This window comes from Geotrypetes seraphini, chromosome 6, assembly GCF_902459505.1.
Source record: "Geotrypetes seraphini chromosome 6, aGeoSer1.1, whole genome shotgun sequence".
NCBI classification, from domain to species: Eukaryota; Metazoa; Chordata; class Amphibia; order Gymnophiona; family Dermophiidae; genus Geotrypetes; species Geotrypetes seraphini.
In genome coordinates this window covers 137940185-137955050 of record NC_047089.1, presented here as the reverse complement: position 1 = coordinate 137955050, position 14866 = coordinate 137940185, and the positions used below count along the sequence as shown (strand labels likewise).

The 14866-nt window shown below is 42.9% G+C and overlaps 1 protein-coding gene across 1 annotated transcript in view; it reads left to right on the top strand.

The window, feature by feature from the left end:
• Nucleotides 1-14866, top strand: part of TMEM131 (transmembrane protein 131) — a 396906-nt gene that overhangs the window by 90013 nt on the left and 292027 nt on the right. Inside the window, 1 exon segment of the mRNA XM_033949394.1 lies at nucleotides 12781-12821. Coding sequence (XP_033805285.1) covers nucleotides 12781-12821 — 41 coding nt within the window.

Below are 14866 nucleotides of genomic sequence, written 5' to 3'. Positions count from 1 at the left end.
CCTAGCGTCAGAAGTGCACACAGTGCACCTGTAAACTCCCCCATGGTCGGCTGCAGCTCTGCGAGATGCACGCGCGCATGCTCATGTCAGGATGGAAGTGGAAATGACGCCCTGGTCCGGCCCCTCTGTCAAATTTAAGAACCCATTCTGGCCCACGAGTCAAAAATTTGCCCACTTCTATTCTAGTGTCTCTCTTTATAGTTATGTTGGTGAGGGCAGTTTTCGAAAATATTTCCTAGTTGAATAGGTAGTTTACCTGGGTAAAACGAGCCATTATTTTTGAAAAATAAATACAGATCATGTCCATGTAATGCATTAACTTTCAGTATATGTAGCGCTTGCCTTTAAGCTATATAGAGAGGGGGTGAAAAAAATTATTTTTTAAAGGGCTTTCCTTTTATTATTTTGCTGTGAGGTTTAATAGTCTAGAGCAGGGGTGCCCACACTTTTTGGGCTTACGAGCTACTTTTAAAATGACCAAGTCAAAATGATCTACCAACATAAAATAAAAAAAACAAAACACAAAGCACACTGAAAGGCAGAGAAAATGTTAATTATCATTCATATTCCGGGTTTTATTTTCAGAGGTCAAGGCAGATGACTCTATGCAATGTCACCTCAGTAACAACCATACAAAAATAGACAAATATACCCCCCTCCATTTTTACTAAACCGCGATAGCAGTTTTTAGCACAGGGAGCTGCTCTTGACGCTCATAGGCTCCCTGCTCTAAAAACCGCTATTGCGGTTTAGTAAAAGGGAGCCATAGTATAAAATATAGACAGCAGATATAAATCCTCAAAATGACACATTTTGATCACTAAATTGAAAATAAAATCATTTTTCCTACCTTTGTTGTCTGGTGATTTCATGAGTCTAAGGTTGCACTTTCTTCTTCTGACTGTGCATCCAATATTTCTTCCCTTCTTTCAGCCTCCTGTATGCTTCCTGTATGCTTCCTCCCCTCCAGACCTCATTCTCTCCCCCAACTTTTTCTTTCTTTTTCTCTCTCTGCCTTCCTTTCTTTCTCTCTCTCTACATGCCCCCTTTCTTTCTGTCTCCCTGTTCCCCCTTCTTTCTGTCTCCCTGCCTGCCCCCTTTCTTTCTTTCTCCTTGCCCTCTCCCAAGCCACTAGGTTTGCCACCGCCATTGGGGAACAGGCCCCTAAGCCACCGCCGCCCCATGCTCTCCCTGCAGAAGCATCGTGTTAACCAGCATTCTGCTCCCCAACATCAATTCTGCCATAGGAGAGGAAGTTCCGGGCCAGCCAGGCATTTCTCCGCATTCCATCCAGCCTGAGCCCCATCTCTCCTTGATCCAGCATTTCCCTTCTGTGTCTGACAGAATTACCATTTCACCTCTTTTCCAGCATCACCCTTCTTTGTGTCCATCTCACATATATCCCTATCTCACCACTTTTTCAAAATCTTCATTTGTCTCTCTCCTTGTCTTTACCCCATGTTCACCATTTGCCCTTTCAATGTCTTTATCTCCTCCCCCCTTTACTTCTGTGTCTCTATTTCCCCTCCTCTTTTTCAGCACTACCTCTCTTCAGCATTGCTCCCTCTCTGTGTTCCTATCTCCTCTCCCCTTTTTCAGCATTGCTCCATCTGTATCCCCATCAACCCTCCATTTCAGTATTATTCCCTCTGTGTGCCAATCTAGCCTCTTTCAGCATTGCCTCCCTCTGTAAACCCATGTAACCCCTTTTCAGGATTTCTCCCTCTGTGTTAAACCACCACCACCCCTGCTTTCAGCATGTCCCCTCTATATCTCTATCCTTATTAAGTAGGTCCTGCTTACCCTTTCTCTTCTTTGTGTCACTATCTCCATTTTCAGCTTTCCCCCCTTTTCCTTTGTTACTGCACCCTATAGCCAGAATCTTTCCACCCTCCCTCCACTTGGCCCAGCCCGGTATGACATATTTCCTTTTGTTTCCCTCCCCTCTCTCTTTCTTTTTCTCCTCCCTCACCCACGAGTCCTGCATCTGGCTCTCTCCCTTCTACCTACACCCGGCAACACCCCCTGCTCCGCGGCTCTCTTCAGCAATTCGTCAGCAGCGGTGATCAAGACAGGCTGCCGACATCGAGGCCTTCCCTCTACAAGTCCCGCCTTTGTGGAAAAAGGAAGTTGAAACAAATTAAGCGGAACTTGCAGAGGGTAGGCCACGACGTCAGAAGCTTGTGTCGATCGCTGCTGCTGCTGAGTTGCCGAAGAGAGCCGCGGAGCAGGGTTGTGTGGCCGGATGCAGGTAGAAGGGAGAGGCTGCTGAAAGAGGTAGAAGATCCAGATCATGACACCGACCCCGGCCAGGATGATTTCTTTTTCAGGCTGCTGCCGCTGTCACCCCCTGAAATAACAAAAACTAGACTAAACTGTAAAATTGAAAAAGCTGCCCGTATGTCCGGCGTTGTTGTTTTTGACGTCGGGGAGAGGAAGGCTGATCGGCCCGGTAGATCAGGACGGCAACACCAGTCTATCACGGATCCCGGGATTGGCTCTGCGATCGACTCGTGTTGCCTTCCCGATCTACCGGTCGATCGCGATCGACGTATTGGGCACCCCTGGTCTAGAGAAGAGGTAGACCAGTGAGAAGCATACCAGGTTTGAAACACAAATATAGTAACATAGTAAATGACAACAGATAAAAGACCTAAACGATCCATCCAGTCTATCCATAAGTTATACCCATTAAAAATACTTGATTAAATTAACTTATCTCTTTGATATTTCTGTGAAGTCTGATATTGTCTTAGGTTCCAAATGCTGAAGTTGCCGTCCAAGCTCACTCCAGCCTATCCAACCATCCTGTTTAGAAACATAGAAAGTGACGGCAGATAAGGGCCACGGCCCATCCAGTCTGCTCACCAATGACCCTCCCTTACCTTTCTCTGTGAAGAGATCCCACGTGTCGATCCCATTTAGTCTTAAAATCAGGCACGCTGCTGGCCTCAATTACCTGTAATGGAAGACTATTCCATCGATCAACCACCCTCTTGGTGAAGAAGTATTTCCTGGTGTCGCTATGCAATTTCCCGCCCCTGATTTTCCACGGATGCCCTCTTGTTGCCGTGGGACCTTTGAAAAAGAAGATATCCTTCTCCACCTCGATACGGCCCGTGAGGTATTTGAACGTCTCGATCATGTCTCCCCTCTCTCTGCGTTCCTCGAGTGTGTAAAGCTGTAATTTATCCAGCCGTTCATACGGGAGATCCCTAAGTCCTGAGACCATCCGGGTGGCCATTCGGTGGACCGACTCAAGTCTCAGCACATCTTTGCGGTAATGTGGCCTCCAGAATTGTACACAGTATTCCAGATGGTGTCTCACTATGGATCTATACAATGGCATTATGACTTCGGGCTTACGGCTGACGAAACTCCTGCGTATACAACCTATGATTTGTCTGGCCTTTGATGAAGCTTTCTACACTTGATTAGCAGTCTTCATGTCCTCACTGATGATCACCCCTAAGTCTCGTTCTGCTACAGTCCTCGCTAGGATCTCACCATTAAGGGTGTAAGTCTTGCATGGATTTTTGCTGCCAAGGTGCATGACCTTGCATTTTTTGGCATTGAAACTTAGTTGCCAGGTCCTGGACCAATGCTCCAGTAGGAGAAGGTCGTGCGTCATACTGTCAGGCATTAAGTTTTTGTCAGGCCCTATTGTGCTCTTGCCTACTATATTGCATAGTTTGGCGTCATCGGCGAATAACGTTAATTTACCTTGAAGCCCCTCAGCCAAGTCCCTTATGAAGATGTTGAATAGGATCGGGCCTAAGACCGAGCCATGCGGCACTCCACTGATCACCTCTGTCGTTTCGGAAGGGGTGCTGTTCACCACACCCTCTGAAGTCTACCTCCAAGCCAGTCCCCAACCCATGCAGTCATGTGTCACCCAGTCCTATAGAGCTCATCTTGCTCAATAATCTGCGGTGTGGTATGCTATCGAATGCTTTGCTGTAGTCCAAGTACACGATGTCCAGGGACTCCCCAATATCCAGCTTCCCCGTAAAGTCATGTTCCATATTAGTGGCGTTCACATTGATGCCCACGCCAGGCCATCCTACACCGAACATATATGGAACCCAGACCATGCCTTAGTTCTTTAATTTACATCTTCTATGCTTATCCTATGCTTTTTTAAATTCCATCACCGTTTTCCTCTCCACCATGTCCTTCGGGAGGGCATTCTAGACAACTACCACCCTCTCCATGAAGAAGAATTTCCTAACATTGCTCCTAAGTCTTCCTCCCTGTAACCTCAAATTATACCCTCTAGTTGTACATTTTTTCTTCTTTAGAAAATATTTGGTTCTTTCAAGTATTTAAATGTCTATCATATCTCCCCTGTCCCTTCTCTCCTCCAGAGTATACATATTTCATTGATTCATTGTTTCCCTAAAGGGCAGGGTGTTTTAATTAAATCTTTTAGTCAGGCCTTGGTATGATCCATGGAGCCTGACACGATTGCCAAGTTTGGTATTTAATAACAGTGATAATAATAGCCACATCACAGGAAATACATGTTTGCATTTGTTTTTCAACGTGATGCTTATTATTTTGGTTGCAGTCTTAATTCATTTATGCAAGTGCATCCTCTTGGCTACTAGAAATGTGAACAGTTTTACTGCCTTATAAAAGAAGGAACTTTTTATGAAAATCTTTTGTTAAGCATATCAAGAGTTTTTATTCTCTAGACTTGCTAAATATTAAGCTTTGTAGAAGCATTTGTTTTTTGTTTTTTTTAGTTGTGTTTTCCCCCCCCCCTTTTTCATACAAGCTAAAAAGTGTCTTTGAGCTCTTGGAATATCAACTACAGCTTTGATTTCTGTTTTTCTGTTTAGAAGCCCACAAGTGTAAAGTTTCAAAATGTCTGTTTTCTTAGGGATAGCCGAGTGATAAGTCCTCATTACGTTTTCTACATGAAGCCCCTTCAAGTTTTTTAGAATGTCTGTGTACAGTGCCTTGTAGAAGTCCTTACATCCTTGCACATTTTCAAATTCCGCTCTGAAAAATACAATTCAGCATAGTCATATGGAAAAATTAGGACACCTCATAAAATATTCAGTTCTTTCTTAAGAAATGTTCACATATCTATGTCAGATCTTTTTTTAATTTATCTCTGGAAAAGAAAGTGATGTAATTGTAGGTAAATAACAAAACTTTTCCTTGATTTACATATGAAACAAAAGATATCCACAAAAATGTGTATTCTGAGGAATAAATTAGGACACCCCCACTTATCCTCCCACAAAAAGTGGCTCAAATCACACACAGGTGTATCACATTAGGTGCACATGATTTTCCGGACTGGACAATAGACTACAAAAACATTGTTACTCAGCATTTTGAAGGTGGGTTGCCCTACTTAAACCTCAGACATTTAGTTTGGTGTGCTCATGACTACTGCGATGAGAGTGAACACCATGGTGAGATCAAAAGAGCTGTTTGAGGTCTTCAGAAAGAAGATTGTAGCAGCTTATAAGTCTGGTAAGGGATTTAAAAAGATCTCAAAAGAATTTGACATTTAGCCATTCCACAGTCTGGAAAATAGTGCACAAGTGGAGGAAATTAGGGTGCTAACCCCCAGGCTTGACAAATTATCACTGGCCAACACTCATTTTGGTGCCTTACGTGTTAGCCCTGTTTCTGGGTATATTTGACCTGATTCAAAAAATGGCACCAGTTTTTTCCTATTAGCTCTAGTTTTTGAAATACAGGACATGTGCCATAAACCACTCTTCACTCTGCTCGCCCATTAAAAAAATCAGGATATTTTAATGTAGTGTTTAAATTACTATCTTTTAAACATGAAGGAAACCTATTAAAAATTAGAAGAAAAGTGCACAACATGAAAATCTACTTCATACCAAAAGCACAAGTTTATGATACAAACTTTCCAGTTATTCGACACACAAGAAGCTCCTTTTGTAAGACTTCTGAGAGTAGAATCTGCCAGGGCAATCCCGCATAATATTCCAAAAATAGTCTGCCATCATGTGGGCATCCCATCTTCATTTGTATCTGAGTTCCATTGTTTTTGTCTTGGTGAAATCTTTCACCTCCTTCGCTTAAGTCACCAAGGTTCTCTGGAAAGCAATCTAGGTGACTGTGCAGATAATGACTTTTAACACTCATGTTGAAATGAAAGAGCATTTCCTCTACTAATTGTGTGTAGTTGTCTGCCTTCTTGTTTCTAAGAAAGTTTTTCACAACAAGAACAAATGAAGACCATGCATGTGATTCAATTTTATTTACTAACGGAATTATTTGCCAATGCCTTCCTATGTTAATGCTTATTTCATCTGATAATATCCTCTTTAGATTTCCTTCACAGTAACGTATGATTTAAAGCATGTTTGTGTTTATGAACTGCTGGAATTAGACTTGCTTTGTATGTAAATGTGAATTGGTTTGGCTATTTACTTTAGAATCAATCATTTGATCTGACATCTTTTGTTTTTTTTTTAATTGGTGAATGTTGTTTTGTCTTGATTTACTGATATTTTATAATGGGGTGATGTTTATGATGTTGTCTAGACATGTATATGTGGAAGTCGCAGGGAAACAAGATTTTATGTATGTGATATGGAAACCGCATAGTTGTATGTGATATATAAATTTTTAAATAAATAAATGAAATGTGGGTCATTTATAAGTTGTGGACCATCAAAAATTCCTGCCTTCAGTTTTTCCATGGTAAGTCCAGGTAACATACACACTATGTATTCAATGCATGAACTATCTTTATTCAAAGCCTTTACAAACTGTTTCATGAGGCTTAGAATCATACTTCCACCACTACATATAAAGCTATCTCGTGCTACTAAAGGTTCATTGATTACATTTTGTCCTCCTCCCACCACATATTCACTCGGAGACCAATCTTTTTTTTTTGTCCAATGTTCATATTTGACTACTTTCCCAAAGGCATAAAAAGCAAGGATACTTTGTGTAGCCACTTTGTTGACCAAGAAGAAAATTAACCATCTTCAGGTCTAAACAAATCATCCATTGCTGATCTTGGAATTTATCTTTTCCAAGACTAAAGAGATGGCCTTGTACTCTTCTTTCATCCTGGTGGAGTGACTGATTGGAATATAACCATATTTGTTGCTGTTATTTAAAAGACACATTTCAAACTATGTTTTGAACTGTCATTGAAAGATGCCACTCATTTGAGTTAAATTCTGAAAGACCCATTTTCTTCAGAAGGTTTTCAATGTCATTGCAGAATACTAAGTTGTCTTTGGTAAAAATGACATCAAGTCCTTTTCTCTCCTTCAATAAAATATAATTTTTGTTCCAGGCTCAACCACATTCTTTTCCTTTAGTTTGGAGGCAAGCAATTCAGAAGACTCCTTGGAAAGATTTAAGTCCCTGATCAGATCACTCAGTTTATTCCAGTCAAAACATTCACCATTTGAAGTTGTTTGGGAATCACTGTCACTGCCCCACTTTCTTTACCTTGTTCAATGTCAGACATGCAAAACTTATCCTCTGAAAACTGTAGTAGTTCACGGAAACGTTGAACGGGTACAAGATCAGAGTGCGGAACAGGTCTTCTGGTTGAAGGTAGATCAGGGTAAGACCACTTGTCATGATTATTTTGATTGATGCCTATGATATTAACAATACAAAAATAAGTCATTGAAGTGGTTTTTCAGTTCCCTTCAAACCATTTGTACTCCAAATTTCAGGCAACTTCTCTTTCCATTTGTTCACTGGTGCAAATGCTTCATACAAGTTTTGCAAGCAATATGAGAAGCCCCTAAACTAATAGACTCCATCACCCTCCCCACATTGGAAGCCTTAGCCTTCACAATAGACTACAAAAACAAATTGCCTTCATCCTGTTATACCAAGCACCTCACTCCTCAGCTGAAACCCTGGAAACCCTCCTCGACTTCACCACCAAACTATTCATCTCTCACAAACATGTGGCAATCCTAGGTGATTTCAACTTCCCTGACTATCCTAACGCGTCTGGAATGAGTGACGACTTCCTCTCAGCCTTGACTGATTTAGGATTCCACCAGACCATATCTACCCCCACACACTCGGCAGGTCAAATAGTTAGACCACCACCTCATAGAATTTCAACTTCCAAACACAACCAGCCATCCAAACACGGATCATGGACTCAGTCAACCTCCTAGATATGGCTGCCGGCATCCGAGACCTCAACAAAACTTTCCCCCACCATCCCCACTCCATTGATCAAGCTGTCTCTACCTGGCACTCCGGAATTCAGTCCCTCTGTAACCGTCTTGCCCAGTAAAAAAACTATACAGACAATCACCAACAAACCTCCAGCCCCTTGGTTTACTAACAACCTTTGATCCCTAAATAGAACACTAAGGAGAGCATAGAGGAAATGGGTCAAACACCTAAATGATGAGACAAGGACACATTGGAAAAGCCTGTCAGCCACCTATAAATCCGCTATCCTAGAAGCAAAAATAACCCACTACTCACAACTCCTACAGAGTCCCCAACCCATCCAGACACCTGTTCGCCATGACAAACCATCTCCTCTCCACTACCCAAGGAAATAGGCACAATAACCCTAGAGACTTCAACAGTGAAGCTCTCTCCAACTTCTTCCAGACCAAAATTGACAACATCCGTAATAAACTTGATACCACCAAGCTGCCAGGTCGAGGACCAAAGTTCCAGACTGCCGTTACTCACAATGTTACATAGTTTGGCATCATCGGCGAATAATGCTATTTTACCTTGAAGCCCCTGAGTCATGTCTCTTACGAATATGTTGAAGGATCGGGCCCAAGACCGAGCCCTGCGGCACCCCACTGGTCACCTCCGATGTTTTAGAGATGGTACCATTAACCACCACCCTCTGAAGTCTACCACTCAGCCAATCGTGGACCCATGCTGTAAGTGTTTCACCTAATCCCATCGATTTCATCTTGCTCAATAGCCTGCGGTGGGGGACGCTATCAAAGGCTTTGCTGAAGTCCAAGTACACGACGTCCAGGGATTCTCCCATATCTAGTTTCCTTGTTACCCAGTCAAAGAAACTGATGAGATTGGATTGACAGGACCTACCCTTGGTGAATCCATGTTGGTGGGGATCGCGTAGTTCCTCCTCGTCTAGTATCATGTCTAATTTGCGTTGTTTGAGTGTTTCCATGAGTTTACTCACTACTGATGTGAGACTCACCGGTCTGTAATTCGCAGCCTCTGTCCTGCAACCCTTTTTGTGCAGAGGAACGACGTTAGCTGTTTTCCAATCCAAGGGCACTATTCCCGTGCTCAGGGACAGATTGAAGAGTACTGATAACAGTTCCGCTAGGATGTCCCTGAACTCACTGAGCACCCTGGGATGTAGATTGACCGGCCCCATTGCTTTGTTCACCTTGAGTCTTGATAATTCGTCGTAGACGTCTCCGGAAGTAAACTCAAAATCCCGAAACAGGTCTTCTGAACTTTGCTTTGCCTGCAACTGTGGACCGGACCCCGGGGCCTCGCAAGTGAAGACCGAGCAGAAATATTCATTTAGTAGTTCGGCTTTGTCTGAATCTGATTCTACATACTCCCCATCTGATTTCCTAAGGCGCACTATCCCATCGGTGTTTCTTTTTCTGTCACTAATATACCTGAAGAAGGATTTGTCGCCCTTCTTGATGTTCCTTGCTAGGTTTACCTCAGCTCGATGCTTGGCCTCTCTGACTGCCGCTTTCACCGCTGTAGATTTGGCCATGTATTCCAATTTAGCCTCCCTTGTCTCTGAATGTTTGTAGGAAACTAATGCTAATTTCTTTTCTTTAATGAGATCTGAGATCTCTGCGGTGAACCATTGGGGTCTATTGTTTCTTCGCCGTTTGCTTGCTGATTTTATGTATCGGTTCGTTGCTACATGTAAGGTAGATTTCAAGGTTGACCACATATCCTCCACATTATTGGCCACAGCTTGGATTTGTAGATGTACAATTACAAACAAAATATAGCATCAATATTCATCATAAAAATTTCTTAAATAAGAATGCTTTAAAAAGTTTTCTAAAAACTGTACAACACTGATCTACCGTATTTTCACTCATATACCGCGCACCCGTGTAAAACGCACACACGGATATAGCGCGCGGGGAACAGACATGTAAATAAATTTTTATATACCGCGCACACCCTTATACCGCGCATGCCGCCCCGACTCTCCTTTCGCCCGCCCCGACTCTCCTTTCGGCTGCTCCGACTCTCCTCTCCCCCTTGAAATCCTGTCCCCACCCTGAAAGCCTGATGCCCCCCCCGACGTCCGATTCACCCCCCCCCCCGTTGGACCGCTCGCACGCACCTGTACCCCCACCCCGAAGGACCGCTCGCACGCACCTGCACCCCATCCCGAAGGACCGCTCACACCCCCACAGCCTCCCGACACCCCCCCATTATGTAGAAGCTCCTACCGTTGTCCTGCTGCTTCCTGTTCCAGCGGTCCCGGCCCTTCTGTGAGCCCTGCGTCTGCGCTGCTTCCTCTTCCGGCGGTCCCGCCCTTTCTATGACATCAGAGAAAGGGCGGGACCGCTGGAAGAGGAAGCAGCGCAGACGCAGGGCTCACAGAAGGGCCGGGACCGCCGGAAGAGGAAGCAGCAGGACAACGGTAGGAGCTTCTACATGATGGGGGGGGGGGTCGGGAGGCTGTGGGGGTGCGATCGGTCCTTCGGGGTGGGGGTGTGAGTGCGTGCGAGCGGTCCTTCGGGGTGGGGGTGCGAGTGCGTGCGAGCGGTCCTTCGGGGTGGGGGTGCGAGCGGTCCTGCGGGGTGATTCGGATGTCGGGGGGGGGGGGGGGGAGGGAATGATGTAAAAAAAAATTTATACAACGCGCTCACGCGTATAACGTGTAAGGTTATGCACGGTTTGTAAAATCATGTATAATGCGCGCGTTATATGCGTGAAAATACGGTAACTAGAATGGGAAGTTCATTCCAAATTAAAACAACCTGGCAAAAAAAAAAAAACCCAGGTGTGTTTTGGGCATGCCCTCAGATTAATGGTTTTTCGGCAACAGATATTTCTTTTTATTTCTAATATCTGGCAGGTGCAAGTGATTCCTTCAGCCACAATGCTGTTTAGGAACCTCTTGAAACTAAGACCCCTAAAGAGAGGCCTGCGCCAATTCCTTTGGTGATCCATGTTGATGGTTCTTAGAAGTATCCTAATCTTGTGATTTTCTCCAGATCCTCCCATAGAACAACTCTGGCACACTAGTTTCATACTGTAACCTTAGAATGTTGTAATTACTAAGACTTATCTTCCGCTATGGGGCTTTTGTTTCAAGCCACTTGGGAACCTTTTTGGTCTACTTTAACTCCTGTGGCCCTAAGTAGAATTTTGAATTTGATTATCTTCTGTTTACTCAATTGAGCTGTTCAATCCACAATATTGCTAACTCATTTATAACTTGTGAAAGGGGGGGGGGTCATTTTGTATAAAGTTGAACATGACTGTATATTGTAAGATATTGGTCATTTTGAGATATTTTGACTTTGTTCTGCTTTCCATTTTTATTGCTCAATAAAATGTTTTGCAAATAAACTATCGGCCTCTTTTACAAAGCCACACGTCAACAGCCCCAAAGCCCTTTAAATCTCTATGGGCTTCGGGGCCGTTAGCGCAGCTGCTAGCACAGCTTTGTAAAAGAGGCTGTATGACTTAGCAGGGATGTGTGAACAAGGCTTTACTAATTTGTCCATGCTATTCTAAATTTCATAAATAAGTTCTGCCTAGGGTTACAGTGTCCGGAAACATTGAGGCATTTTTTCAAAGTGATATAAGTTCACGGATATGAATGAATCATGTTACTTTATATCTACTAAGTGAGTGTCATTCAATCAGTGGGGTCTCCCGAAGCAGACACCGAAACGGGGCCGCGTTGGGACCCCTGGACCCTATTACAGCATCTCACATAAGATAAGTGAGGTTTTTTCTCATACTTCAGTGATAAATGTATGCAACTATATAAGACAATTGGAAAATATATAAAAATATAAGTGAATTTTTATTATATTTAAGAAGATATAGTGAAGATCTTAGAAACATTCATTTTACCTCAAGAGTGTGACCTATTTTGTACCAAATATGCTATGACTGGATGGTGAACTCTTGCCCCAAGAGGGGGTTACCTCCCCCTCGTCAGAGTTTCATTTTTCTGAGCGCATTTCAAAGTTGGTTCACTCTCTGGGCCTTTATCTAATACAGTCAGTTTTCTCCCTATATTTGTTATACAACTTGACTGACCACTGGTATCAGATTTTTTTTCCCTGGCACGATAGAAACATGGATTACAGTGAAGCAACATGCAAATAAATATGAACAAGTCCTACATATGTTGGGGTTGCAAAACACCTGTTACCTAATCTTTGGAGTGGACTAGAGACTTTAAAATTCTTACAAGGTTGTTTTATAACCCCAAAGGTTTCAGGAAATTAAAAAAGTGTCCATAGGCCTCTTTATGACAGTGATCATGATTTTTAATTGGATAACTGATGGCATAATCTTCACCTATGTGCAAGCAAGTTTGATTTTCAAAGGCCATTTCTAGGACCATATTATCTGTACTATGGCAGTCTGTGGCCCATTTCAACTTGTCCTACAGGATAGATTTTTTTCAAGGCTGTGATGTGGAGTTCAATTCCATTGCTTATCTTTTATAGAAAGCTAAGGAACTTCATCAAGCAACGTTTGAGTCTCCCTTTTTCAGTAGTTGCTTCTAACTCTCTCAGCTATATGAATATTGACTGTAGATTGTTTTTTCATTTACAGACTGAGGCAACTATAGGCCTGGGCTCATATCTACAGAAAAGGTAAGAACACTGTTCTAATTGTAAAACTGCTTTGATTATAATTTTTTTTATTGCTCTGAGAAATTTTTGGAATCATTTTTGTAAGAGACAAACATATGAATACTGTAAAAATCTTAAGTATTAATATTTATTTAGAGATGTTGTGTCTTTTGCGATAGATATAAATTAGGGCTGCATTTTGATTAAAAATTTTATTCGTGATTGTGCGAATAAAAATTTTAATCTCGCAATTAAAGGAGGAAGGAGTGGTGTAGTGGTTAGAGCAAAAGTCTCAGCACCCTGATGTTGTGGGTTCAAATCCCACGCTGCTGCTTGTGATCCTGGGTAAGTCATTCAATCCTCCATTGCCCCAAGTACATTAGATTGTGAACCCACTAGGATAGACAGAGAAAATGCTTGAGTACCTGATTGTAAGCTGCTTAGATAACTTTGATAGGCGGTATATAACTATCTAAAATAAATAAAGGTGGAGCATAGCCAGTAGTCCATTGGGGGAGAATAGGAGGGGTCGGGGGGTGGGGGGTCATACTCATTATCTCCCTTCTCCCCACATTAGGTACCATACCTCTGCTGGTGGAGATGCTGAAGCCTACCAGTCAAAGAAATCCCTTGCCAAAGCTACCTCCTCCTTGTGGTGCCTCAAGTGTGAGGAAATCAACGGGGTGCTTCCAGTTGCTGATGCACTTAGTTGGTGCAGGCAAGTGTCAATGGCTGGAGGTATGCTGTTGACTTCCTCACTTCTGAGGCAGCATCAGGAGGAAGGGGGCGACTCGGGCAGTAGATTTCTTCAGCTGATGGAGCTTCAGCTATTTCACCAGCCATTGAACAGTTACTGCAGCTGTAGCCCTGTCCTTCAAGGGCCACAGTATCTTCCTTTCTCTCGCTCCCAGGCCCAACTGTCTCTCTCTCGGCCCTACCCTGGTTCTCTCTTAATTCCCTCCCTCTCATTCTCCCTTCCCGCCTGCCCTCCCAATCTGGAATCTTTCCCTTTAGGCCCAGCGGCTGTTCTTTCCTCCTTTTACACCCCATCTGGTCTACCTGAAAATTTTTGGGATGTCCAAATGGATTTATGACTATTTGAAGGAAGAATGGCAACCATCTGTTGAGATAAGTGATAATGCATTTTGATTGAAAGCTCCTGTTTTTTGAGTTTTGGTTCTTTTACATGCTTTTTACATGCCTGGAAGCTGCAGGTAGATTCAAGTGGAGTTCATGGAGTTCTTTTCAGATACATGATGATGTTTTGTGCCCCTGCCTTCGAATACTTTATGTAATAGGAGGGTGACCTATTTTTCTGAGGAATTTTTCTCTATTTGTTGTAAAAGCAGTGGTTCCAGCTCCAGAAGGGCCGTTTACTCACAATGTAGTGGTTTTTCTTATTGTGGTGACTGGGTCATTCCATGTCAAGTGGACCAAGAGCCCACACTCAACCCCCCTTGAAATCCAATCAAATTTTACAGGGGTGTTGTCTAGGATTTCAAATGAAACTGTATAAAAAAATTTTGGATCTATTTCAATTTGGTCAGGAGCTAGGGGTGGTTGAACAAAATCAATTGATCCACTCCCATGCCTCGTGTGACCTAAAACGCCAACTTTGCTTAAGTACTGCGGCAGAAGGAAACTACCTAAGAGTCTGAAATTTTGCAGTTTGGTACAACACTTTGGGGCAAGTATCTGTGCCAAGTTTGAAATCTTTTGCGAACGTGGTTCCATTTCTACAGGTCAGCAAAGTAGGCAAAAAAATTCATGAATAAAAATGTTTGGCACACTTTGGCTCCATACTGCTGCTGGTAGGTAAGTCAGCTAAGAGTACAACTTTACCAGAAGACATGTACCATGAGGTACTTCCAAGATATGCAATATGAGCTTTTACAGTCAAGTGAAGATATGACCATCCAAAAAAATATGGCTTTAGGCATTTATGCAAATTTTCACTGTTTTTCAGATTCAAATATCTCTGATGTGTAGGTTTTTAAAATATCATTTGAAAGAGCATGTTTTTTTGCTACAGAAGCTATCCTGTTTCATCTTGGACCCAACCTTTC